The sequence below is a fragment of the Prinia subflava genome, chromosome 18 (genome assembly GCF_021018805.1).
Source record: "Prinia subflava isolate CZ2003 ecotype Zambia chromosome 18, Cam_Psub_1.2, whole genome shotgun sequence".
NCBI classification, from domain to species: domain Eukaryota; kingdom Metazoa; phylum Chordata; class Aves; order Passeriformes; family Cisticolidae; genus Prinia; species Prinia subflava.
Genome location: NC_086264.1, coordinates 4387639 through 4414652, shown reverse-complemented (window position 1 = coordinate 4414652; position 27014 = coordinate 4387639). Strand labels below are relative to the sequence as shown.

The 27014-nt window shown below is 37.9% G+C and overlaps 1 protein-coding gene across 6 annotated transcripts in view; it reads left to right on the top strand.

The window, feature by feature from the left end:
• The window catches only part of PRDM5 (PR/SET domain 5), a 67958-nt gene that overhangs the window by 22033 nt on the left and 18911 nt on the right, over window positions 1-27014 (top strand). Inside the window, exons 8-15 of one of the 6 annotated variants that reach the window (XR_010082587.1) lie at window positions 1693-1889; window positions 4784-4868; window positions 6099-6256; window positions 9507-9593; window positions 11003-11096; window positions 12137-12297; window positions 13784-13877; window positions 25221-25306. Coding sequence is in view for 5 of the 6 variants with exons in the window: in XM_063415004.1 (XP_063271074.1) it covers window positions 1693-1889; window positions 4784-4868; window positions 6099-6256; window positions 11003-11096; window positions 12137-12297; window positions 13784-13877; window positions 25221-25306 (875 nt within the window). In the remaining variant the exon portion in view is untranslated. Of the gene's footprint in view, window positions 1-1692; window positions 1890-4783; window positions 4869-6098; window positions 6257-9501; window positions 9594-11002; window positions 11097-12136; window positions 12298-13783; window positions 13878-25220; window positions 25307-27014 lie in introns of all 6 variants that reach the window. The other 5 variants (XM_063415005.1, XM_063415006.1, XM_063415004.1 and 2 more) reach the window with 5 other exon arrangements.

Sequence of the window (27014 nt, the reverse complement as noted above, 5' to 3'; positions counted from 1 at the left end):
AGATGTGGTTCTATTGAAGTAGAGATGATCCTGTAGACAGGTTCAGTGGTGTTGAGATGAGTCCAGCCTTCCTCTGAGAATCCAGTGGAAAAGAGGATGCCTTGGGGTCCCTGTGTCCCCATTTTTATCTGGGTAGGGAATGGTTGGCTCCTCCCCACTGGGTGGTGCATCTCACAGTGGATGATGGAATGTGTCATGTCACTGGTGAGCCTTAATGTTCCATTAACAGAAGTTATCCCCTGGAGGATGCACAATTGATGAAAGAGATAAACACTGCCCCACCTGGTTTTAACAGATGGTCTATTATCAGAAAGCATCCACCCTCCTCCCCCTGGAGTGACAAGAGATAAAGAAAAAAGAAACCATCCCCCAACTGCTCTCTACAGATGAAATAGAATACACATTTTTTTGGTTACATGACCCAAGACATGCAGGAAGCCAGACCAGACTATCCACTGGTCCTCTTAGACCCTAGTGTTTTTGTGTCTGTGTGCTGTGAATAGTTTTCACTCAAACTTCACTCTCTCTTATGAAAGGGCAAAATACTGCTCTCAGGTCTGCCACACAGATCTCAATTCTGACATTCTGCGCTCTCTCTGTGTCTGCATGTCAAAGGAATATCATTGTGTGGAGACAGCAGAATTCCAGAGTACACAGAAAGCAGTCTTCAGTTGATGGTAACAGCACTGAGATGCTTTTTAAGATTTTCAGTCTCTTTCTACTGCCCAACTCTTGCAGTGTAGAAAAACCTTTCTGTAATCATTTTTACAAAGGAGTATCTCCTTTTTTTGGTATCAGTAATAATTTTTATCATCCATGAGCACTGTTACGTTTAGGCTTAGCTTTTGTCAATTATGTAGTGGTACATGAATTCCAAATTGAAGGACTAAGTGTATTCCTGTATTATGTGTCTATTTGTGTATATAAATACTTGTCATAAGTTTTATAAGTTTTTGCTTTTATAATGTTTCTACTGTTTGATGTAGTATGGATGTGTTTTACCTAAGCTAGGAACTATCTTGCATGTGCATCTTAAGTTATAAACAAAGAATTAGGTTTGTGGTGGCTTTATGGGGTACTGAAATGAATCCCTAATGTGACTTTCTAAAACAGCTGTGAAAAGGGAAGGAAAATGTCTAGTAGCTGACCTATAGCTTGTTTTGTAATTTTCATTTTAGACAAGATTTGAATTCATGGTCTAGTGCTACTACAATTGCCCTGTTTTGTTCAGTTAAAGACAATTAATGATATTTTATCCAGTTGGACTCTTAATGCTTTCTATATAAACAAAAATGGGAAATGATTCTGACTTAAGTTTGAGATATGTTTTGTCACTGCTGCACAGCCTCCTGTATTAATTTCTGGATGAAATGAACTGTTCAGTTGCCAAGTGAGCTGTTCTCACTTGTGAATTGCACTCCTCTTGTGGGATTGGTGGTGTACGATAACATCTATTTGAAAGGGTTTTTTCTTTATTGTTCTGATTTTCTTAATTTACATTCCACCAGTGACTGGTTTGTTGGACACCCACAGAGAACTCCTGATGTGGAGCACTTTGAAGATGGGATACAAATGTAAAAGTCTTGTGTCAATCAGATGACCTATGAAAAATCACAGGCTCAGTGGAAATACTTAGGTTCTTTCTTAGCACTTCCTCTTTAAGATGTTGGTGGTATTTTGTTTCTGTTTCAGGAAATTCTAGGAAGAAGCTGATGTGTTCAGTGTGCAATAAGAAATGTTCCTCAGCAGCAAATCTCCAGGAGCATCGAAAGGTCAGTGAGATGAAGGCTGACTCACAGCAGGCACTGACTTCCCTGAGATGTGAGGCCGTGCTGCTCACGTCACTTGAAAGCTGCTGTAATGCAAGCCTTTGGGTGATCTCTTTCAAGGTTAGAAAGCCAACCTGGTTTAGTGTGGGTATTTGTTTTTCTAGTCACACTTGCTCAAGCCAAATATCTCCCTAAAGTTTTTTTGTGCATCTCTTACCAAATGCTAATATGTTTGTGCACTCCAGCAGTAAGTCAGAATTGCCTGCTGTTCCTCAGCATTCTTAAACACTGCATTATGTAATCATAGCATACATACACACCATAAAATAGGTTCATGAGCTTTCAGTTTTTGTACAACACACAGTAATTTTCTTACTACTTTTTGAAATACCACTTAGGGGAGTTACTTCTATTGTAGTTATGCACTAGTGAAAAATCTTCTTCTTCAAACCCAGATTTTTAATGTCTTTTTATTTATGCACATAATCTTTTATAACTGGAACAGGAGGGGTTAACGGTTGGAAAAGCATGTATTGGAAATACGGGTGTTCATGTAGAAATACAGATGGACCATGAATATGAGATTCTGAATCCATTATACCCAAAGGAAGTCCCTGCAAGATTAATTTGATAAATCACTAAAACCCAGGAGAATCTGTTTTTGCAAAAAGCTGCATTGTACTGTTTATCAGATTAACTATAAGTCTTTCATAATGCCCTAGTTATAACCTGAATCCATTGAGGATATAAATGATATCAATTAAAATATGCAAAGGAAATAGTGGGCCTCTCCTTTTTAATTTGTTTTTCTCCTTCCTTGTGTTAGTATGCCATGTGCTTCTTTTCTAATACAGCTATGTTTTGTTATCATGGTATGCCTTGCGACATGTTATTACAAGTTGTAATTGTATTTGGCACAGGTTGTGCACATCAGGCCTTTAAAATGCAAAATATCCTGGTTACTGTGTCCGTTTTATTAAATGTTTGTTCTGTTTCAGTAGTTGTGATTCTGGGCAGACATTGTGACAGTCAAGTTTCTCAAATATGATTGATCCTGTCAGTTGAGCACTTATCTTAAGAATCACCATGAAGATTTTGTGCATAAAACTTTCTTTGCTCTTCTTGATTGGCTCTTCTTTTAAAACATCCAGAAAATGGGTATTCCAGATTTACACACTTATATCAAGTGGAAGAGATTGCACAGTAGTACTCATGCTGTTTGCTTGAATTAATTTCTTTTTGTAGGAAGTTGGACAGGATCATCAGCATTGCCAAAAACATTTGTACAGGCAATAAAACCACTAGGAAAATAATAGGTAAAACCAGGAGAAAGAGACAGATTTTCCCCCCACCCATTTTAATGTAAAGAAATAAAAGTAGAGAATAAAAAGGTAAAATATAACAGAAAAGCCGAAACGACAGAAAGGTAAAAGTCTGACAAACACAGAGAAAGGAGGTAAAGAGGATGGCTGTAGGGGATTGATACATGTTTACTTTCTGAAGACCTGGTCATTCATATCTGTAGCTTTCATGTCAGATTTAAACTCATTTTTAGCTTCTTGTGTCTTGTGCACTGCTTGTGCCTTAACTGTCTAAATGTATTCTGATACTGAGTTCTGAAGTTTGAGTAAAATGACAAGTTCAATCACTCAACAGTGATAATGAGGAGGAAAGTGAGGGGACTGTTGATCTTCACTGATGCAGATTCCTGCTAAATGATTCCTTTCAATATAAAGATCTCATATTTTGGATTTGAATTGTTCACAGGAACTCAAGTTTCAAAGTGACCAGGTACATATGAATAGCACAGGCTGCCAGGCCTCTCCACTGGTGCTCCACTGTTCTGTAGTGGCAGAAATATTCAAACAAATCCCAGGATTGCTGGTTTCTTTTCCCAGTCAGAGTTGATAGTGATGCCCTTCCAGTGTTTGTAGTTGGGCTGAGGGGGTCTCTCTCTTCCTGCCGCTACAGCTGTGGGCTGAGCTTCTGATGCCTACTGTAAGCATATGTTTTCCTGGTAAAGCAGCTCATTCTTCTTTTAAGAGAGAAGATTAAGGACACCTTTCAGTGTAGGGCAGTTGGGCTTTTTTGACTTTGGAAATGCAGGTTTTGTGTATCACTGATAGGACTGGTTTGTGCTGGTGCCTTTCTGGATGTCTCAGCAGATTTCTTACATGGACCTGTGCAATTCCATTCAGCTGTAGTGCTGTCTGCCAAGGGACCAAACCAAGGTAGATCCTATTTTGGTCAGTTTGAGAGTGTACGTGAAGAACCCTTGAATCTTTCTGAACTTTTTAAACTTTGTGGAGCTGGTCTTCCTGCAAAATTGGTGTGAGTAGAGTCACAGTTAAAAATCCTATCTGCTTCTCTGCAATCTCTGACCCCCTTTTTTTACCTGCTGGTTACGAGCATCGCTTTGGGGTTAATTTCTGACCTTTTTGTTTGACACTGAATAGTGTTTTGTTCTACTGGGCAATCTTTATTTTTTATTTACAAGAAGTTGCTCCCAACTGCCTCCTATTTTTCCAGCATTTAGTCCTAAATGCTGCCCCTCCACTCTCTGGCAGCTAAAAGCTTTTAAGAGAAACAATCCTGCAAGAGTGTGAGAATACTTGGTTTTAAAATTCTGACTGAAGCTGTGAAGTGGTTTCTGTGTTATTTTTACATGTGTCTTGACTAGAAAAAAATGTTCTGACAAGTTAGTCTGCACTTGTTTTTTTAATGGTTTCCTAGTAATGATATTTTAAATGGATCTGGTATTTAGAAACAAAGGTTATACAGACTTACAGTATAGTTGTAATGATGATTTTTTTGTTGGCAGTCATGAATTTTTACTTTTTGGGAGATGATGTTTTTCAGCAAGGGACAAGCAAGGGAGAAATCTCAGAATATTCTTGAGTATTAGTATAGCTACTGGCTAAAAAGTTGCTACATTCTGTTAGAGAATTTCTGCCTATGTAAGAGGTATGGTCTTGTTTTAGACACACATTTAATTATCATAAAACATTTTACAGGTCCATGAGATCTTTGAGTGTCAAGAATGTGACAAGAAATTCATTTCGGCAAACCAACTGAAACGCCATATGATAACTCATTCAGGTAACTTACAGAAATGACACAGAGCTGTATGTATGTGGGTATGTATTTCATGTATGTGGAGTTTTACTTAGTTTCTTGTGGAAGGCTCAATGAAGTCTGTGTTGTCCTGAGCTGGGCAAGCTCAGGTTCCACGGAGACTGTCTAAGCCAGCCTTTCCAAGCCTTCCAAAATTCCAGGTGGGGTGGTGTAGTCTTCCTACTGCTACTTTGTTGAGCTGTTTTGTTATGCTAGCTGGGATAAATGAGATCAGCGAGCTGGGATGGGGCAAAAGTTTGCTCCATGGCTTAGAGAGGAAAAACCAGTGCCTGAGGTTTTACACTGGCAGCTGGGTGCGCTGTCAGTGACCTGTGCTACACCCTGTATTTCCCTGTTTATCTGTGTATGTGTTAAGTGGGCTCATAGCTTCTGGTCAGAGGAGAGCAGCTCATGGGCCAGTCCATCCACAGACCACCCACAAAGGTTCCCTTGTGTCAGCATGAGGCCACTGTGAGAAGGGAGTGTCCCATTTTAGGTTTGGCAGTGCGACAGGAGTTGGCTTTACCATAATTTCTGGTCACTGCAGATCCAGCGTTTTCTGTGTTCCTCACCAGTGATTAGAAACATCAAGCAACACAATGGAAACACAAACATTGTGCTGTCAAATGCATTAGCATTTAAACAGATGCAAGTTTTTATAGCTGCACAGGCTCAGAATTGAACTATTATCTCGGTATCAATCCACAGCAAAAGCTCATTTCTTGTAACACAATATGTAACTCAGAGACTCCTGGCTTTCTTTTGACACTTTTGGATGAGCATTAGTGCAGTTAAGTTGCAGTCACCAGTTGAAGCATAAAGGCTTTTTGCATATGAACTTCTGGGTTTGGAAGCGAGTATGTAATTAAGTTTTAAAACATTTAAACTGTCATGCCCTCTTTCACATTTGTAATCTGGAAACACAGTTTTCCTCTTTGAAGTCATTCTCTTTTGATTTAAGCTAATTAATCCGAGTTTAGTTTTAGCAATGAGTATTGCAAAGAGTGTGCCAATTTCTTTAGATACATCATGGCTCATCTTTTGTGAAGTGACTTAACTGTCTAACATGAAGGGCATTAGGTGTCTTTCTAATTGGTTTAATCTTAATTGGGTTGACTTAATTGCAGAAATCTTTCTGAGGAGATGACTGTCTGCCTTTCATCTTCTCTCCCTGTATAAACAGGAGATTAAATGTCCCCCACTCATTTTCTGCAGAAAAACGCCCCTACACCTGCGAGGTTTGCAATAAGTCCTTCAAACGACTTGACCAAGTGACTGCACACAAAATAATACACAGTGAAGATAAACCTTATAAATGCAAGCTTTGTGGAAAGGGATTTGCCCACAGAAATGTTTACAAGAATCACAAGAAGGTAAAACACTCTGCTGTTGTTGTTTACAGGTCTGCCAGCCTCAGATTTGCAGATTTTTTTTTCTTTTAAGTGGTTCATCGTTAAGCTCTGCCATGCTTATAAACATGGATTAAAGTATTGGATAATGTAGTTTTAGTGTTCTTTGTTATATCCAAAATCTCAAAAGGCTGAATCAATTCTAGTAAACAAAAAAGTTAAATAAGCAGAAGTAAAGCACAGTTGCTTGGTTAAAAGCATCACATAAATCCCATTTTGACTTTTTTGTATTGTTTTTATTTTTTGCTTTGTTTTGGCTGTAGTTTTTTGGGGTTTTTTTTGAGTACTAAGTTACCAAGTTAATGTTACTGATTTAAAGATGTCTTCAAATACATTTTTTAAATAGTGTAATTAAATAAAACTGTATGTAGTCCTCTTGCAGTCAGTGTTGGACTTCACAGTGGATGCTTTCAAACTGCACTGAATTTGAACTTGGTGCAGTGTTCACATATCAATATCAGAAGAAATGTTACCTGAAAAATAGACTCATAAAAGGATGTTCTGCCTGTGTTGATTGAAGCTCTAATCTGCTTGGCCTAATTTCTGTAATGTCTGTCATTGATTTTAACCTGGGCTTACATTTCAAATGGCAAGGCTTCATCTAGGACTGCTGTTTCAGAATTACAAGACTGGGAAAAAAAAAATAATCTCAACCCTGATATAGCCATAACTCCAAGGCTTTCACAGTGTGGCTCATGTTATATTCCATTTGGGAATTTGGCGCAGGATCTTTGCACCATATCTTTCTCTTGCAGCCATAAATCATGTAAGAGCAATAATAATGCCTCTCACAGGATAAAATGGTGATGACTGTCTAAAACAAGAAAGCACGCAGCAGCCTGCTGAAGGACAAGACTAGCTCCCATACATTATATTTTATGTTCTAGACTTTAAGAAAATAGGACATAACTTTGCAGTTTGGATATATTCTAAGAAAAATGTATAAAATATTATCTAGAAAGATAGCTCTATATTTTAAATGAATACTTTTTTCATGTTTCCTGATGTTAGCCTGCCATTGGTGACTGGTTTGGGTTGATAATGGACTTCAGGATTAAGTGTGAAGGAGTAAACACTTTGACCCAATTCTGTGTTAAAGCAGCAGCACCACCAGCATAAGCAAGGATTTGGGGCTCCACTTAATGGGAAAAATATGAAAATTTAGACAGTGTTAGTGGGTACCGAATTTTGACAAAATTCCTTAAAGCATATTGGAGTGCTGGTTTCCTGGACCTGTTTGCACCTAGTACTGGCTGTAAATCAACTCTGCTCTAGATTGAGAGAAACTTGTTCCTGTGTTTGCATAAAGATTACCCAAACAGCTGTAACTATTCACTCATCCACATGTTGGTCTCTAAATTCACTTGCTGAGTGAGGAGGTGAACAGCAGAGACAGGAAACTGACATGGATGGCCTGAGTTGCTTTTTTAGACACACCACTCTCTGCTGAGGAAACAACGGGACGAGAGGTAGCAGACAGCAGAGGGGAGTCTGGATGTGGCACAAAAGCCAGTTGTACCATACAACTCAAGGGTGTGGTGGTTTGGGAGCCAAAATAGTTCTGAGTGCCATGATTTTGGGAAGGCTATGCCTAGGGAAAAAAGACAATGGTTCTCTTGCTTGTTCACAGGAATGCTGATCTAGGAGCAATGTAAATGTAAAACTTTATTGTGTAATAATACTTCTATGTATTTCTTCAGCTTGAGTTTTTAATGATTTTTAGATGTGTGTTTCCTGTAAGATGTCTTCCTAGTTTTATTTTCTTTTGGAGGAAGAGAATTGAACTCTAAATAATTTCAGGATGAAAAAAATTTTCTGAGTTTCAGGGTTAGATTACTGGGCTAGTAGCAGGGGGCATAGATACCTGCAGTAGGAATGATGGATATAGGAGTTCAAAACACTTAAATCAACAGCATTTAACAGAAAACGTACCTTTAACATCCCATGCTTAGCCTGTGGATTTTACAGCAGACTTGCATCCTTTTTCTATATAAGGGAGTACAGATACATTTTGTGCCTTTCAATTCTTGATTTGTGTTTCAGATGGAAATTTGTTGCAGTTTCTGTAATTCCTGGGGGGAGGGGGGAGGGTTTAACCTGATTTCATGTTGGAAGTCTCAGAATAAAAATGACTCCCACAATAGTGTGTTTAAACATCTTTCAGATGTGGGTGTCTGTTGGGTCATTTCAAAGGCACAGAAGGAGATTCGTTCCTCACATTGCACAGGATTTCACTGGGAGATACGGTAGAGTGGCCAAGAGCGTGTCTGCTCTGTTCAGTGGAGTACTGGGATGTGAACTTTAACTCAGCACGTGTTATGCTCTTAGAGCTGCATGTCTGAGGCTGGAACTGTGGTACCTCTGTGATCTGCTGCTCCTGCAAGCAGGTGCTGCACTGCTTTGCATGGCTCCATGTACAAGCTGGCTTTGCCTCTTGCTTGGACGTGTCAAGGCTGGGAAGTGTTCTGCAATATGGAACCAGCCCAGATGTCCTCTGTGAGAGCTCAGGCTGTGACTTAAATGATCATATGAATACAGTTCCATTTCTGTGACAAGGTAAGAGAGCTGTATCTGAAATGAAGAGGCGAAAAGGGATTGTGCTACAGATAAAAGTAGTCACTTTTCATGCAGGTTAGACTGGATGAGGGTGCGTGTTCTGAGCCATGTAATGCCGATTACCTCCATACAGGAGATGTCAAGGACATCTGCTCCTTTGTTGATATGTACAGGGGATAAGTTCAGAGAACAAAATATGAGGACATGACAGTCAGCAGAAATAGGTCATCAGACGCAGGATTTTGAAGGGTTTATGACTAATCCAGGGTTGTTTGATCCTGGGGAGCATAATGACTTGAAACAACTGTATTCTATCAGTTTATCTGTTGGGAATAAGTAGCCTTGAGCTGGGCTTAAGCCTCCACAGATGCTGTGGTAGGAAAGGCTGCCATGAAATGCTCCATAAGAGCCCATCCTCAGTTGCTGAGATGATCTGTGTATCTTTGCATGTGGGTATGCCTACTTAGGTGATTTTTTTTTTTTGTCGGGAAGTTAAGATGTGCAGATGAATCTATGTATTTTGATCAGAACTGTCACTCACATGATGAGGGTTCCAAACCAGGGCATTTTTTAAATAAGCAGCATGAATTTTGCGCTCGTGAAAGGTGCCAGATTGACAGCTCTGGAGACTGAACCCTTCTGTTTATCCACAGAACAGGTACAGCACAGACAGCAGCACTGCGAGCTTCCCCACAGTGTCTCATCAATGTGTCCCAACCCTGTTCTGGAGGAACCCCCTGTTGAGGTGAGAAGGTAGTTCAGTCTCTTCATGTCCTGTCAATCCTGGGCCTCACTGCCAGGATGGCTGAGCAGGGTGTCAGCTAATGCCATCTGTGATGGGAACCTGTAGAGTCTGGGCTGGAGTATGCACCAGATTTCAAGGAACATGAGATATATTCCACACCTCTGATGGTTTCCCAGCATCTTTTTTGCTTTCAGTGACTTAGGCTGAGGTCACGGAATTGGTTTTGAACCCAAGGCCTCCCTATATCATTGCAGGACACTCAGGTTTTGGTGTTGTGTGCATGTGAGAGGACAAAATCAAACGGGGTTTAAGGCCTTCAGCCAGCCTCTCAGGAATTATGCTGTTTCCCCACAGTTGAAGGGGTAGAATAACAGTTGTGTGGATTCTGGATAGCAGAAACAGATTATATAAATATGTACTATGCTAATATTTGTCCTTAGTCTACCAAATTAACTAATTTACTTAATTTCCTGCATATTATAGAACACTTACTGTCCATCCCCTTTTCCTCTGGGCATTCCAGCTTGTAATAAGGTCCTTGTGAGCTAATCAAGTATTTGGTTGATGATGTTTTAAAAACCTGCTTTCCTTTGCAAAAACAGTAGGAAATTGGATAGGTAGTAAATTAATCAGTACAACTTATTATCTACAGTGGGACAGCTGTTAAAAACACCAGGGAACAGGGAAAGTGCTTTGGAATTTATAAAAGTAAAATAAAGCTGGATGTTTCCCAATCTTCAGAAAAGAAATTTGCTTCAACAGCTCCGCAGTCTGGGAGATTCATCCAAGCTTAGCCTTTTATTTTATTCATAGCTTTGAGGTTGTTTTTCTGCTACAATGAATCTTTCTACAGCCAACAAAAATCTCGGTACTGTTGCTTCCATGGCTTTGGTTTCTATTTGGTAGTTTTTGTTGTTTGGTATTTTTAAATAAAAGAAGCTATATATAAAAGTGATCTCATGATTTGAGGAATTTTCTTTGCCAAATTTTAGGTGCTGTCTTCAAAAACAGACGGGTTTTACCTTAAAAAAACGGAAAGAAAGCGGGTTTTGTGCATTCAACTTTAAAGAACTTATTCATATAAGTATTCCAGTGTTAGTGCAGTTGGAGCAATGCAGCCGAGCTTGTAGTTTTTTTTCTCTGGTTATTCTGTATTTTTGTTTCTGTCTAAGTGGACACCTCATATGACACTTGTGAGGGCGGGGAAGGCGCAGTTACTGATTAGCTACTGTGCTGGCTTTCAGGATCCTGAATAATGGCAGAATGATTATTTTAGTTCTTCATCCCCTTATGCTTCCAGTTGTGATATCCCTCCTGAGTCCTGTCTAGAAAATAAACTATAATTACTGCAATGACAACTGATGGATTTCCATGAGCCTTTCCTCTGACACACTGTGTTTCATCCACAGACCCATTCTGAAGAGAGACCATTCCAGTGCGAGGAATGCAAAGCCTTGTTCCGAACCCCCTTCTCTCTACAAAGACATCTGTTAATCCATAACAGTAAGTGTCAGAGGAAAAACAGCTTTCTCCATTCTTACATATGACTGAGAAAAACAAACATGTGGTACCCTGCTCTAATATACAACTTGCTGTGTTAAATCAGTACTGAGATTCAACTCTGTACCCAGGGAGTTAAAAAATTCAGAGCCAAATTCAAACCTTGCCTTTGAATGCACTTAAATACAAATCCAAATACGCTGTAGAAAATCCAGCAAAGAATTGAGATCTGATGGCAAGAAATTTATATCTGCATTAAGTGTGATAGTGTTACCTCCATTTTAAGAAAGGACGAGTGGAAACAGAGATAAGTTGGTGACTTGCTCAGCTTTTGTAGGTAATCCAGTTTAGAGCTTGACACTGAGATTGTCTCTCCTGTGCCAGCCCAGGCTCATATTCACTGCCTCTGGCATAGAACTGGAGCAGCTCAGCGATATGCTGTGGCCATTTTCCCTCATGAGTAACTTTTCTTGACATTCCATCCTTTTTTTTAGTTAACTGTGTTAAGATTTATTTTTGGTGGAATTTTCTCCATCTTTAATACTTGCAGAGCCCTAGACTATCGTTCAACCCTTTGAACATCAACAGTTTAGATTTTAGAAAAAGCTCATGATCTAAAATTCTTGTAGTGTAGAAGACAGTACTTTGCTTTGGGGAATAGTCACACTGGCATAACTGAGAAAACCACAAATCTTTCTTTTTTTAATCCTGCATAGTAGTGTTTCTGTTAGATGAATTATTGGATTGGCATGTTTAGTTTGTTTTTTTACAATTGTCTTTCAAAGCTTCTACAATTTTTTAAAGCATTGGATGTCATAATTTTTTTCACAATGCTAAATGCTAAAAATGATGGGGGAAAAATGTTAAAAACCTGTTCGGTAATGTGTATTCTAATGAACAAGCATTTGCAGAATATCCAAAATACATAATTCACAGTGTGCAGAATTGTAGGTTTTCCTGAAGCTTTCTCTAAAAACATACACTTTGACTTTTCATTTTGAAGTGGATGGTAGCTCAGGAAGGCCTGTTTTTCTTTTCGTTAGGTGAGAGGACCTTCAAGTGTGATCACTGTGATGCCACTTTCAAAAGAAAGGACACATTAAATGTTCATATTCAAGTTGTACATGATGGACATAAGAAATACAAGTGTGACCTGTGTGACAAAGCTTTTGTGACACCCTCAGTCCTGAAGAGCCATAAGAAAGTGAGTAGGATCAGCTGATCATTTCTTGTGTGTCCTTAAGGCTGTGATTCAGTGTAGAATCCCCAGCTGCTTCTGCCTTTCTGGCTTTTCAGTAGAAAGCTGTGTTTACTGTGATAAGCTGTCCTTACCCTGAAATGCTAATTGCAATAGTGGGGTTATTGGTGCCCAGCAGAATCTACAGCTGGTGCTTGTGTATAAATTCAGTGTAGGTGCTCTGGTGTCAGGTGTGTGGCAAGATGGGCCTGGCTGCACTTCTCTTACCACCCTCCTTTCCACCAAACTCTGCAATAGAATTGGGGTAAACTTTAGGAGGAGGCTTGCTCACTAGTTTGGTGTAAGATTGATGTTACAGGGAATAAATGCAAAGAAAACAACTGAATCAAGAAAAACCAGCTGAGAAAAGTCAGTTTAGGTGTTGCCACCTAATTCAGATTGTGAGAATTTGTTTAAAAACAGCTTGCATGTATTGCTTGCCTTATAGTATGTGCTTCATACATACGTGTAAAATTGGAATTGTTTTGCTCCTGTCAGACTAGGACTGGCTGTGTTTGTGAGCCCTGTGGTTGTACTGTATTGCTCCCAGAAATCCTTCTGGTATTTGGGTGTTTGGAATGAACAGTAGCTGTCTGTCTGGTATATCCCAATGTTGCTACTAGAGACACAAATGATTTCCAAATAACTGTATCCTAATCAAGAAGAGTTTAACATTCATGTCTTTAATGTCAGGGAATGGAAACAGTGGAAGTCCATCCAGTATTGAAATCAGATCTCATTTACTCTTGTTTCAGCTGCAGCATAAAATGTACTATGTGAGATAGGTTTTTCATGATGTAATGAAGAATTTTGTGTCATTTCAGTGTCTTTCATCAAAATAAGAATTTATTTCCCTGTCTGAAGAGGGTCACATGCTAGCTCAAAACCCAAATATTCAGCTGCACATATAATTGAATGTGTTATCTTTCCTATCACATTTATATTAACGCTTCTAAATGAAGTCATCAGAAATTCTCCCCTAAAAGAACAGGCACAATTATGAGGAGAAGAGTACCACAGTTATAAAGAAAAGTAATTCAATAGACCGATAAATCTTCAGAATGGTGTGTTGAAAGTACGGTATGAAAAATGGTGATCTTGTGTGTAATTAATTTCAGAATGATCTTGCCGTTGACCACACAGGTTGGATGGGAGAGTTTGTAATATGGGGTTTTTTTCTATTTTGAAATAATTCTTATGTCAGTGAGGCCTTCTAGCCCTAAAAGTTTGATTTCAAAACACAAACTCAGTGATTTAGTGCTAGTGATAGTTACAATGTTCTTTTTGTGATCAATTCTCTAACACTTAGAGCTAATTAGATTCTTTGCCTGGTGTAATAGTAAAATACATAATAGAGGTAATTGGGGTCAATGTTAGTACAATTAAATATTCCATATCTCACTTTTTTATTTAATGATGAACAGTCATTCTTTTCTCTCCCCTCCCCATGTAGACTCACACAGGAGAAAAAGAGAAGATTTGCCCATATTGTGGACAGAAGTTTGCAAGCAATGGAACACTAAGAGTTCATATTCGAAGCCATACAGGTATTTATTATAATGAACAGAGAAGATTTTCTAAAGCTGTATCTGTAAACAAGGTATCTCTATGTCCACACTTTATCTATCTACAAACAGGCAAATTTACAGGTAGGTCTAACACAGCATTTTTGTCAGACATTTTACCTGCTCAATGTGTAAAAGCTGTTGTCAGGTTTCATTCTGCAAGTTTACACTTTTATTCAAATGAGTGGCATCAGGCAGCTGAAAGAGGTTTGTTTGTGATAATTCATTTCCAGTATAAAATGGTGTAGATTTGCTTTTGGCATGACATTTTCTTCCCTCTGCATATCAAGTTTGGCTTACAGGGAGATGACAGTAATTTCTTTGTGCTGCTGATGTTACCCATCAGTTTGGATGGCGCAGAAAGCCTCAGTTTTTCAAGCTTACAGTGCAGATGGCTTTTGGAAAAATGCTCTAGAGATGTCCAAGTAAAAATGCTTTTTACATATGTTCTACTACTAGTTAGATTTCAGCTCTCTCAAGTGGGCTTGCCTAAATTTAAGAGTTGGACTAACATGAGTTTCATGAAACTACACACCAGGGACCTCTAACCTTGAGTATAGAGCCCTGCAAAATTTGCAGCCTCTCTTATAGGAGGCTGTGACATTTTGAAATTACTTGAAGCAGAAAGGCACTGAAGATTTCTAGTACCTTTGTAAATTAAATGCAGGGGGAGAAACAGCCTTGCCAGGAGATGATACAGGTTGGAATTACAGCAGTATGGACTGTGGAAACAATTTATGAGTGAATAATGCTGCAGGAGGGAAAATTTCAAGGCCCCTTTTTTTACCTAAGAAGCTAGAAGCAGTCATTGTACAGTTACTAAATCAGGAAAAATGCCTTGCTAAATTAATTTATAATGACCTGTGATAAAGAAACTCCGATCCTTTCCTCTTTCAGTCTTGGTGCTAGTACAGTGTCAATTCTGGTTTTGGTGGTTTGCATCCTTCACTGTGAGAATCAACCAGAATAGATTTTCATGGTTGTTTTTGTCATAATGTTACAGTTCCTGGCCAATTTTTGATTATTCTGATGAAAAATGGGAGGAAGGTGCTGCCAAGTTGTGACTTCAGGTTTAAAAAGAATATTTTTATTACACGGCAAAATGCCTAATATAAGGTTGAGTGAGAAAATGCCATAGTTGGATACAAGTTGCAGTTCTGGAGAGATGGTTTTGTTTGGTCCTGTACCTGAAGGCTTCAGCCTTTTTTGTTCGTAGTCGTAACACAAGCACACTGATCAAGAGAGGAAATTGTTCTCCAGTGTTCAGTGAGCCTGAGGAAACATGACTTTCTGAGAGATAGCTTGCATCATTCCCAAAGAATGTAAAGGGAGCTGCTGAAGGAAATCCAAGTCATCTGCAAACAGGGTAAAAAAAACACTGAGCACTCCTAAGTTCTCTACAATGTGAAAATCCTTGACAACTTTTCAGGGAATTTCTGAGCAGTAAGAAATTTTCAGTTCATCAAATAGTGGAGCCACGAACTTACTTTATTCAGAGATGAATGTTTGGTTTCTAAATGTTGCAGTGATTAATACTTCAGGATATTGATATGTGTTATATTCTTTGAGTTTGAATTAATCATTTCAAAACTGTGCCATCCTTTTTCTCTTCAGTCAGACTTCAAAGTATCACTTTGCATTCTGAGCTAGAAGTGAAACAAGCAGCCACAGTGTGTTTTAAGGAGATGATTTATCCTTCTGAGTAAGCCTTGAGCTTTTGGTGCAACTAAGTAGTCCACCATAAATGTAAATATTGCAAAGACCTCTTGTCTTAGTGGTTAGAGGTGATGAGGTTTGAGGTCTGTGTCCAGACACTTGCATTATCCTGTTTTCTCTGTGGTTAGCTAGACTTTGTTTCATTATCTACTTTGTGTGAGAGGTTTAGTTCTGTATTCACAAAATAAATTTAGGTAAAAGTTATTTTAAAGAGAGTTGTGCATCACTTTTTGTCCTCCTTATATTTATGAAGTTGCTCTTTACAAAAGCTGAGGTTCTAGGGTACCTCTCTGGTTTTGCTATGGAATTGTACTTTTGATATGCTTCATAAGCCATATACAAAAGGAGAAGCTCAGTGGGGTTTTGTCTTTTATTTAATATGTAGCGTGCTCTTAGATGTTGTTCCACACAGACATGCATGCTTCCTGGATAAGCAATTTTCTTCCCTCTTCTGTGTTTGAATAAGGCTCTGTAAATGAGCCCAAACAGTACTTGGCCTTTTGCAGCAACTGAGCTGGTTTGGGGTGAGTGAACCTGTCTGCATGTGCATGTACAGTGGGAAGGGGGTGATGGTTGCCTCTGAACCTGGAGTGTTGCTCTGTAATTCATCATCTGGGTTTCAGCCTTGGCATGACACAGACAGCAGTCTGCAGGTCAGCTGAAACACTAGAGTGTATTCTCCTTCTCCTGTATCCTGTTGGTTTATGACTTCTTAGGGTCACAGGGAGCTGGGGTTAATTCAGCAAAAGAATCCTTTGACTGTGATATAAATTTCTTGGCTTGTTCATAAATTGTAAAAGAAATCCTGTGGTCTGCTCCATGGCTTGAAGCCTGGGGACTGGGAGGTTAATTACTTCCCTGAAGTTTTAAGCAACTTTCAGTGTTAGCAATTTCTGGCTGCAGTTTGTGCAGCTTCTTAATTGCCTTATGCATATTTATTTGAAGGTTTTAATTGTTGTGGGGTGTGTGTGCCTGTGTGATCTGGGTATAAACACACGTACATTTTATCTGTCTGCTGTTTATATTGTTCCCTTCCTAATTAGTTGTATCATAATTCCTTCTATCCTTCGGATGTAGCACATCAAGTTGTGCAACAGTGGAAATTGTTCTGAAATGGTTTATATTTGCAGGTAAATTGCTTTTAGAGTTAGGAAAATTAAGGGATTTAACTGTCATTCTGTCCTTTCTATGCTGTCCTTTCCCTACTGTTACTTAAAGACTGATGAGGAACAGCTAATGACCATTAATGTCTTCCAGAAAATTACATGTAAATATAGGTAAAAATAATGTTATTTTGCTTTTACCATCACAGTTAATCCAAGTCCTGATAATAAGCCAGTAAGGTAACTGTAACTTTATATCTGTCCTAGATGTTCTCTGAAAAGATGAATTTTTCAATTCTATGTCATTGAAAGCCATGACTTACTGTTCATTCTTATATGTTACATTTTCTGCTAGGTGCAAAAAGCAGCTTGTTTTTTAAGCATGAGTTGAGAAGGTTCTTGGCAAATTTACTTCCGTGTGCATGAGTAAAAGATAATACCAAGAGATTACATTAAAACAGTGACAAGAATTTGGACCACAGACTTCTATATCCTTTGTGCCAGCACAGTTAATCTTACCTTTTCACTTTATATAAGAAGAGATTGCTTTATAAGCTTTCAAAAATATATAACTGTAGATGCTGATTGCCTTCTTGAAATGCCTCCTGCACTGAGAGCCTGATGTTATGAACCTAATTTTGCCATAGTAGTCCCATTTCTACAACTTAACTAAGCTTTTGAGCATATTTGCAATTCTGCTTAAGTCCCAACTATATAAATGTCTAAGTTCAGATTTTCCACTTTGAAGACAAAGTTCTTGGGCAAGCAAAATATTAGTCGTGGAGTTATAATAATAAAGATCTTTTGTTTTTTAACAGTAGTTCAGTCATCTCTGAACACAGAAGACTTCAAAGTAGTTGAAGGAAGTAATGAGCTCAAGTTCAAGATAACTTTAATTTATTATGGTGTAAAATATATCACCAAAAGTTTAATAGCTAAACAAGCAACTGTTTGTTCATGTACATAATAATGTACAGCCAGGATCCTGATTCCTGCAGATCTTCTGCTAAATTACCTTACAAGTAATTTATATTTTCTTACATAGGCAAAAAGATAAAAGGCAAGCTTGAAGGAACTTCCTCTCATGCCAATGAAGTATGTGAAAGAATGTATCTGTATCTAGTCAGTGAACAGCTTGCAAATGTCTACAGATAGGTTTATTTATAAATGATCTGTCTTTCATCTACCCAGTTTAAAATGGAGTTTGCAGAAGGCCTCAAAGGTAAGGATTCTGCATTTCTAAACCTTTCAGTTTATACATCATTGTCTTGTTCATCTCCAGACAACAGCTAAATCTTTAAAAACACCTGTAAAGTTTCATACAGCTGTCAGTTTCTTGTTGTCTGTACCCATGAATGAGGAAGTGTTTTTTTAGAGGGGTAGATTATTTGAGTGAGACATCTATAGATTAAATGGGTTAGTAGTTGATTAATGCATGTTCTTTAAAAGACTTAGTTGACCATTGGGTTCACTGAAGTAATAGATGTTACATTTTCCAATCATAGAGAAATCAGATTGTTAAATTCCACTGATAGCTGCAAAGAATGGATCTGCTTTGTTCTTTAAAGTTGTGTCTGGTTTTTATTTATTTCTTAAAACTACTTAAAATCTTGATATCACTGTAGAACTGATGAGAGCCTGTAAGTAAGTAATCATGGTACTTCATGCTTTACTGCATGGGTTCAGATAGTCTTATTTTGTAGGGTTTTTTACTAGTCTTTATGATTAATTTAGTGGCAAATAGCCAATATCCTAATTATATCATTTTTATAATGATATAATTTATAAATATTATATAATTATTATTTATAAATTTAATAATTTATCATATATCATTTTATCATTATATCACCATAATTTTGATGGACCAGATAGGGCAAGCATTTTATTGGTCTTAACTAGAAATAAGCTGAATTCTTTGAATAAACCCTAAACTTTGCAGAAAACAAACCACCTCAGCTGTGAAAATGCCACTTCCATTCCTCAAAAATTAAAGCATGGTTAAATACTTGGAAAAAGATAAGTAATAGAAAAAAATGTTTCAAGCCTTCTGGTTTTCTCTTATTTTGAAAGAACAGGATTTGAGTTTTTTCATTTTAAAAGTGTGACTCTTTAGTGGATAGGAAATGCACGTAGTTGATTTACATGAAACCAATTCTGTTTCTCCCTGGTGCCTGAAAAATGAGTGTAGGAGCTTGGTGTATTCACATATACACAGAGTTATTCATCATCAGCGAGGAAACAAACCACCTGCAAAAACAGAGGCATTTAATCTCTTGTCTTCAGAGTCTGCCACATTTGAGTGTTGGTTAAAATGAAGTAAGAAATGTCTCTAATTGCCCCTTATCTGACGAGTGTTTCTCAGAGCACAGGACTCTTCTCAGAGCAGTCAGTTATCCCTTTCTTTATCTGGCCCAATATGAGTATAAAATTGCCTGTGCTTTTGGTGTTTCTGGGTCTTGTCTCAGGTGATGTCCTCAAGTATTTTATCTTTCAGATCACAAAGTTACTTAGCTCTTGGCACGAGAGAACTGTTCCTGTGTGGAGTCTTCTGTACCTTCTCAAGTGCTAAATTTTAAGTGTTTAGTGGCTGAAAGGGAGTCAGGCCAGGATTTTGTACAGGCCAGATCCCTTTTTATTGTCTAGTCTGGATTAAGAGTAGTCCAGATGTCATAAGGAAATCAGTTGACTGCTGCAGTTGGCCAAGCTTCTTGATTACTCTTCCGTTCTTTTCCCTCTCTGAAATCTCTGGTCAAAATTACAGAAATGCCTGAGAGATGCAGGGTATTAAATGCTTTTGAAGATGGTACTCAGGATGTAGAAAATCGCCACCTCTACACTAGAGGAAGTTCATTATTTTAAAGGGGTATTGGTTTTCTCACAGGTCTGCAACACCAAAGTGCTGAAATTTACTGAATATTTTCTTGGTTTGTGAATTTTTAATCTTTACTCAGTGATTGGTTTCCTGGAATTTTCTATTTGAAGTTCTTTTGGAATCACTGGGTTGGTTCATTGAGTTCTTGTTTAATTTAATTTTGATTCCTAATGAAGTCCTTCCTTTCTGGAATTCCTTTCCAGAAATTCAGATCTGTGTATTTTAGGCTTATTTGTGTCCGTGTGTACATATTTGCATAGTGCATTAACTGAATAATGTTCAGTTAAGGACACAAAGTTTTTAATTGAATAGGAATATTGTTTAAGGGCAAGAGCAGCTGAGGATACATGTGAAGCTGTCAGGTGCCCTCTCTGAGTAGTATTCTAAAGCAGATATCACAGATTATAATTTTGTTACACCCATTAACCTTTTGTCCATCCTTACTTGCTGTTGAATGCTGTCATCACCCCAGATTATCTCTGACTAAAAAAGTCCCCGTGAAATTTCCATTCTGGGCTGCCCCGTGGATCATTTGGTAAGGAATGTTAAATGTGTGATCCAGATGGCCTCCAAATTCCTCCCCAGGTGAACTATGGTCATTCCACTGCAGTTAGGCATTGGTGGAGGCTCCTTTCTAACCCTCTCCCCTAGCCCAGGCTTGAGTTAGGATTTTAAAAAGGACTATAGTTTGCTGTAACTGTTCTAAAAGCTAGTATTTTGAAATAATGCACATATATATGTTTATACAGAAAACAAATAATTTTTATTTAAGAAACAATATTCTAATCCCAATGATTAATAGTTCACCATCTGAAAGGGAGCAATATCTAGAACATGGGAAATGGTCTGTGGAACAGTCTGAGGGACCACATTGCTGTAATTATATTTATTCATTTTATAAAGAAAAACCAAAGAGAGGAATTCCTTGAGGCTGCATCTGCTGCACATGATCTGATGTTCAGTGCATTTTGTTGTAGGCCTTTTTCTGATGCTTGTAACTGTTGACCAGAACCATTGCTGCTAAATACTCCAACTGAGCAGAGACATATTAGAAAGTATATGAAAAACCCCCACCTTGATAATTTCACTACATAAATGAAATTCTTCATTCCATAACTGAGCAGTTGAGTTCCAGTAAAGACAGCAAGCCAGGAAATCCTGCTTGAAGGCTAACATGAATCCCTGAGAATTGTATTTGGGTGACTAAGCAAGCTTCAGGGAACAGGGACAGTAAACAGGACTGAAATTTCACAAATCAAATAGAAGTAATGCCTGGTTATGATTTGAAAGAGCAGTGAGTCTGTTCCTTTGGTTTGCTGGGCTCTTCAGACACATTTATTGCAGTCTCTTCAGATTAGGACTGTTTCTCAGTTGGATGTTTCCTTTTTCATTTTTCTCAATGGATGGGAATGCATTTCTCACCTGTAAAGTACATATTTGCCTAATCTTATTTGAGGTCATTGTTTTGAAGTAATCACTAACATTGATACTTCTATCAGGTTTCCACCTAACTTGAGAAACATTTTTTTTTTTTGTGGCTCAACTGACTACAGGGAATGCAAAATACAGTGTGAAAATAGCAAGACGTATGACCAGTTTGATTAACTGTCTCAAAGTCCTTACTAAGTGTTTAGCTGTAGCCAATGAAGTCTTGAAGTCTTCAAAAACTAATGTATATATGGATTTGCATCTTAATTGTTTCATATCTGAGTTTCGGAGATCTGTGTGCTAAACTCATTGTAAATCCTGCCTTGGAGCATGTCTGAGTGTAGATGTCTCATGGGAAACTCCTGAGTCAAACTGGAATGGGAGAATCTGGTATTTAACTTCTTAAGCTACATTAAGGTTCACTAGGTATCATGATCTCAAGCTAGAGATGGAGGGAAAAAAAACCCCATGTCAACTCTGTCACGACATGGTTTCAGATCAAGATCCCGTATGTTTTTCAGTCATGGAATTGTTTTTCATAATCCTTGTATTAAGGTTAAATTTATTTTTATTACGTTAAAAGCTTTGGTTTTTTGTTCATGCAAAATCTGGAAGTAGAATGTCTAGACTTTGAATTATGCTAAATCCACTGCAATTTATCCCAGGATTATTTATTTGGGGTTATTTGTACAGAAGCGCCATTAATGTGTTGAGCAGTTCGTTCTGGAACAGTCAGCTGTAACTTGGGGGTGAAGCTAACATTTGTTCCATGTTATCTGACTGTTCTTTCAGTGAAAGCAATAGCTTTGTTTAGAAAGAAGACTTTAAAAGCACCCAAACATAAAAATATTTCTATATTTTTTATATATAGCTATGTATAAAAATATGTTTATATAAAAATGCAGAGTGCAAATAGCATAGTTGTTACTTGGCATTGACTTTACCTAAAGTGCACTCTCCCTTAGTATGGTGCTACCAAAAATTGACACCATCTCTTAAATGTTCTTCTAGCTGCAAATCCAAGAAGAAATTATAGTTTATCGTAGGGGAAATCACTTTCTTTCACTTTGATTCTTAGTAACTCCTTCTTGTGAAGACAAGAGATGTAGAGGTTCATGACTTGCAGGATATTTAATTTGCTTGTCTTGATAACTTTTGCTCTTAATCTCCTTCTTAGGGATCCATTCATGTTCTGATCAGAGGAGTTTTGCTTCTGGAAATCTCCACAATTTCTTGTGCACAACCTGCAGTGCTTATAATGGAGTTTTGGCAGCCCTTGTCTCGCTGTAGATGAATGTGAAAGCCCTGATGGATGATGTCACTTTCCCAGGAGCTTTTATCACATGGCCCTTGCTCTCTAGTTTGTCTCAGTGACAATTCTAAACTTTGTGCAAGCACAAACCCCTCTCCGTTGTGGGCACTAGCAATGGTTTTCTATTAAATGTTGCACTTCAGCAAGCCTTCACGTGTGGGAGGAATATTTTTAGCATTCATTCTCTCAAATCTGTCTTTTCCTTTGTTGCCATCTTATTCCATTTGCTTATCACAGTATAAGAGAAGGTTAAACTGTTCCTGTTCATCTTACAGGACTTAGAGTGGGACACAGTGTGTAAGACTTCTCTTGGGGAACACCTGCTTCCCAATAGTCTCCTTGAGGAAGCTGGAATCATTCTGATGGGAAACTGACTGGTAGCATGAATAATGTTTGCCTAGGCTGGCTCAGAAGCAAGGAAGTTAATATTTACCAGAGATAGGGAAGGTGATATATTGAGCTGTAATAATTTTGCCAGATCTGCTGTCCACAAGAGCAGATATTTAATGTAAGTTACCTGGCCTCCTGAGATGGTATATAGCAAAAAAGATGAATTGTCAGAGAGCAATTAATTCACTTCTGAGACAGACAACAGAGGCCCTTTCCAGAGAGCAATTAGTAAGAAGTGTATACTAAGAAACTTGGTTGTTGCTAGCACAGATGTATTTTAAGTGGCCAGTTGTTAATTTTGTAAAATCCTAAAACCTTTAGAGGTAGAAGATAAGATACAAGTTTAAAAGATATGTATGCATGGGGTAGACGCTTGTGTAAGCTCCAGGACACCTGAATAAATTCTAAGCATGCAGACTCCAATGGTGAAAGAATATAACAAAAAATAAAAGCTACAGTAAAATTACCTAGGAACATCTTCTAAGTGGTTTTACTGGCAGTTACTGACACAAGTGCATGAGAAATTTATATCATTTATAAAAACAAGATGGCTTCTAGTTTGAATGTCAAGTCAGAGCTGGCAGTCTGTGTTACATAGTAACCTTGATTTTTGGAGCGGTGGAGATTTTAACAGTGGACAGTTTGTAACAGCGGCTCCAAGGCTGACTTTTTCAGGTGTGATGCGTTGATGTGGAGTCGTTGTTGCCCTCTACTGGCATTTTTACTCATCAAGCACCATGGTGTCCGTGGTTGATTTCTGGGGGACACTGTTAACCTGTTTCAGACAAACTCGAACCCATCCTTTGAAGGCAGAAGTCCTTGTCTTTAAAGGGACATGAGGGTGGAGGAGAGAGGGAGGAGGGTACATCGCCTGCCTGTCATTGCTCATCTGCTTACAAACTGCTAAAAGTTTTAAATTCTCCATTCAAAATCCCCCAGATATAAAAATGTTGGCTGAATTAATTAAATGTTTGAGTACTGACAACTGTTGGAGTGTTTGAATTTCAGAGGCATGAATTAAAGGCATCGAGGGTCAGGAGAGAGAAGATCGTATATCAAATTGCTCAGTGAAAACACAGCTCTAACACAGAGATTGTTGTCACTGTTAAAAAAAAAACCCCAAAACACCAAACCCTAATTCATACAGTTGTGCTTTCTGAGAGATGACAGAACACAAGAGAGAAAAATATTTGTGTTTATAAGTGCCTTGCTGGCCAATCTTGTGTTTCTGTCATTCACAGTTACCTATACAGGAATAAAAGACAGAAAAGAACAAAATAATCTGTCTACAAAATAGGGGAGGGTGGACATCCTCTTCCTTAAATAATCGTTTCACCTCAGATGCCCTTGAATCTCTACACAACGTGTGGATATGGAGATTTTATGTCCAGCAGTGACTCTTAGTCAGTATCTTTGGGATATCAGTGAAATCATGTGGTTTGGGTTTTTTTAAACTGTAAAATGTAGTTAAACTTACTTGCCTGTTTTAGGAGATTGAGTATGAGTGTTAATGAGTGCTTGACATTTGGTCTGTGTTAAATCTATGTGTGCAGAAATACCTGTGTGAGCAGAAAGCTGTGCATTGACTTTATAAAACAGGCTTTGCTTAACTTGTGACAAACCTATATTTGAAAAGACACCTTCAGCATTATGGTTGTGTAGAACAAAATCCATTTTGTTAACAGAAAATTTTCTATGATAATTTTTTCAACTGTGTCTTGTAATGGAAACAACCTGATCTTTGCTTTTAAAGTGTTGTATACAGGAACAAGAGGTAGTAGACTTAGAGTCCAGTGCATTGCCTGAAGAGTTAAAAATTAAATACATTTCTTCCAAATGATGCTGCTCAGAAACTCTTTACTGTTTGTCTCTGAACAGCTCAGTATCCTCATTACACTAATGTAAGTTTAGGAAAATCGATGCCAAATGACACCATTGTAATGGAGCATTAAATAAATACCTTTCAGATATGGAAAGCTGCAAGGGACCTGCTAAGAGTGCTTCTGCTTCAATTTCAGTCATAAATTGGGACACAAATATTGCAGAAACTGTTGATTAACCAGCTTCTAACATAGATAAACCATTATAAAAGAGTAGATTTTATTTTTCTTTGGGATTCTGACACTCAGAGGCCTCTAATAATGACCAGATGTGAAATAGAAAAAATGTTCGGGAGCAGTTAATGCGTAACCATAAAAGTAACCATGTGTAAATCACTGTAGAAAGTGGTTTGAGCAAGGCTATTAGGTGTTTTCTTTTTGATTTTATTTCCCCCAAGGCTGTCTGTGTGTATTCATATATTATAGTGCAAAATCAGTCAGCAAAGAGGAGTATTTTGATCCAGCACTGCATCCTGCTTAGGCAGGATTATTTGTAATTTTTCTAAAGTTTAAATCTGTTCCTTGAAGAGAAAAACAGTTCAGTTTGACAAAGAGCTGTGCTGCAAGGCCTTCATCCTCTGAGGGCATATTTCTGGGTTCTGATGCTTCTCTTTTTCTCAGGTGAGCGTCCTTACCAGTGTCCTTACTGTGACAAAGCTTTCAGCAAGAACGATGGCTTGAAGATGCACATTCGCACCCACACCAGGGTAAGTCCCACACAAGGATGAGTTTTTATGGATCGTTGAGGTTTGTCTGTGACTCCTGTGGTGAAAAGTAATTAATTGCTGTTTGTTAGAGATTAGGATCTGTGAACCAAGATATTTTATACCTATCAAAATAAGGGGCAAAGATTCAAGTCATTAACTTACAAATTCTGATTAGAACTCCCTTACCTTCTATTTTTTCTGTTTGATTTCTTTTATGTTGAAATAATAGCTTTACTAATCTCTTCATTTAACCTGTGGTTATTTATAGATATAAATTCATGTTGTTTACTGACTAAACAGTTCTGTAAAAGCTTCACTGTTACTGAGACTTCAGTATCCAATTATTTGATTCTTACTGTGTCTGTAAAGTCCAGTCCCTGTGAGCTTTTCTAGAGACTGTACTTTATTAAGTGATGACAATTTTTATATAACTTTTATTTAAATGGGAGCTGTTACAGCTCACAGAGATCAGTGCAGCCTTGAGGCCAAACCAAGAAAATTCTGCATCTACTGGGAAATAGGAAAAGAGACATTTAACTTAGTAGTCTCCATATGCAAATGGGCACACAGAATTGTTTTCTAAATTAATGCAATTAAAAGCAATTTAAATTTCTACAGTTCTGTGTGGGTCTTCAGCATAGTAACTGTGAGGTCGTGGATATAAAGTTGTAGCTTTTGCATCCCAAACTGTACAAGTAATCAGTAGTTTGTGTAACACTTCTAGGTAGTTCATTAGGAACAGGCTAGTCCCATGTTGTTAGTTGTTTCTCCTTTTTTTCCAGCTATTAAATCACTTTAAGAACTGCTATTAATTCTTTTCTGTTGTTACTCTCCCCTCTTAACTGTTTTTGCACCAGGAGAAATTTCATGACCCACATAAGTTCTGCATGACTGTGAGGAGTAAACAAGCTCTGAAACAGTGCCAAATTCAATTTTTTTCCTGATTTTTCATACAATTTGAGTAAAAACAACAAATCCTCCCAGCCTCTGTAGAAGAAAAATAGAGGAAAAAATAATAATATTAGGCTTTTAGAGTCTACAGTGATTTACACCAAGTGATATTTTCTTCTAAGCATTTTTTAGCTGATAGGAAAGGAAGGAGTTAGGAAAATAAATTTTAAGGAGTGGATATTTCTTTTTAATATATGTAGACACTGTAATTAAACAGGCTTTGTATTGCACTAAGAACATAATAAAATTTGTTTTAAAGCATCTCAAGAAATGCTCTGCTGTACCATGGCGGCCAAATACCATCCTTAGAGGTACAAAGAACTCTGTTCACACCAAATGTGATCTCAGTGTTTCCACATACTTGAGATGCATTGATCATCTGCATCTGAAAAGTCACATTTCATTTTTTATTTTGGTGTGTGAAGGTGCTAAGAAGACTGCTGATCATCCCCCTCAGCTATGCTGTAGGATTAAAATATACAGGCCAAACATGTTTTTTTAGAATTGATTCGTTTTTTGGGTTTTTTTGTGGTGATACTGCTACTATCCCAAACCTGACTGTGAGGCTCATTCACATTTGATTGCCATTACCTGTTCCTTTATCTCCATGTAAATATTTTCTTTACTTTGAGGTAACAAGAATCAGTACTGCTAACATTTACATTAATAGTAATTTGTAAATTGGACCCTGTTGCTATGATCTTGCATGTCCCAACTTCCCCTCTTCCTCGCAGTTCACCTTATTTAATATTTAAGT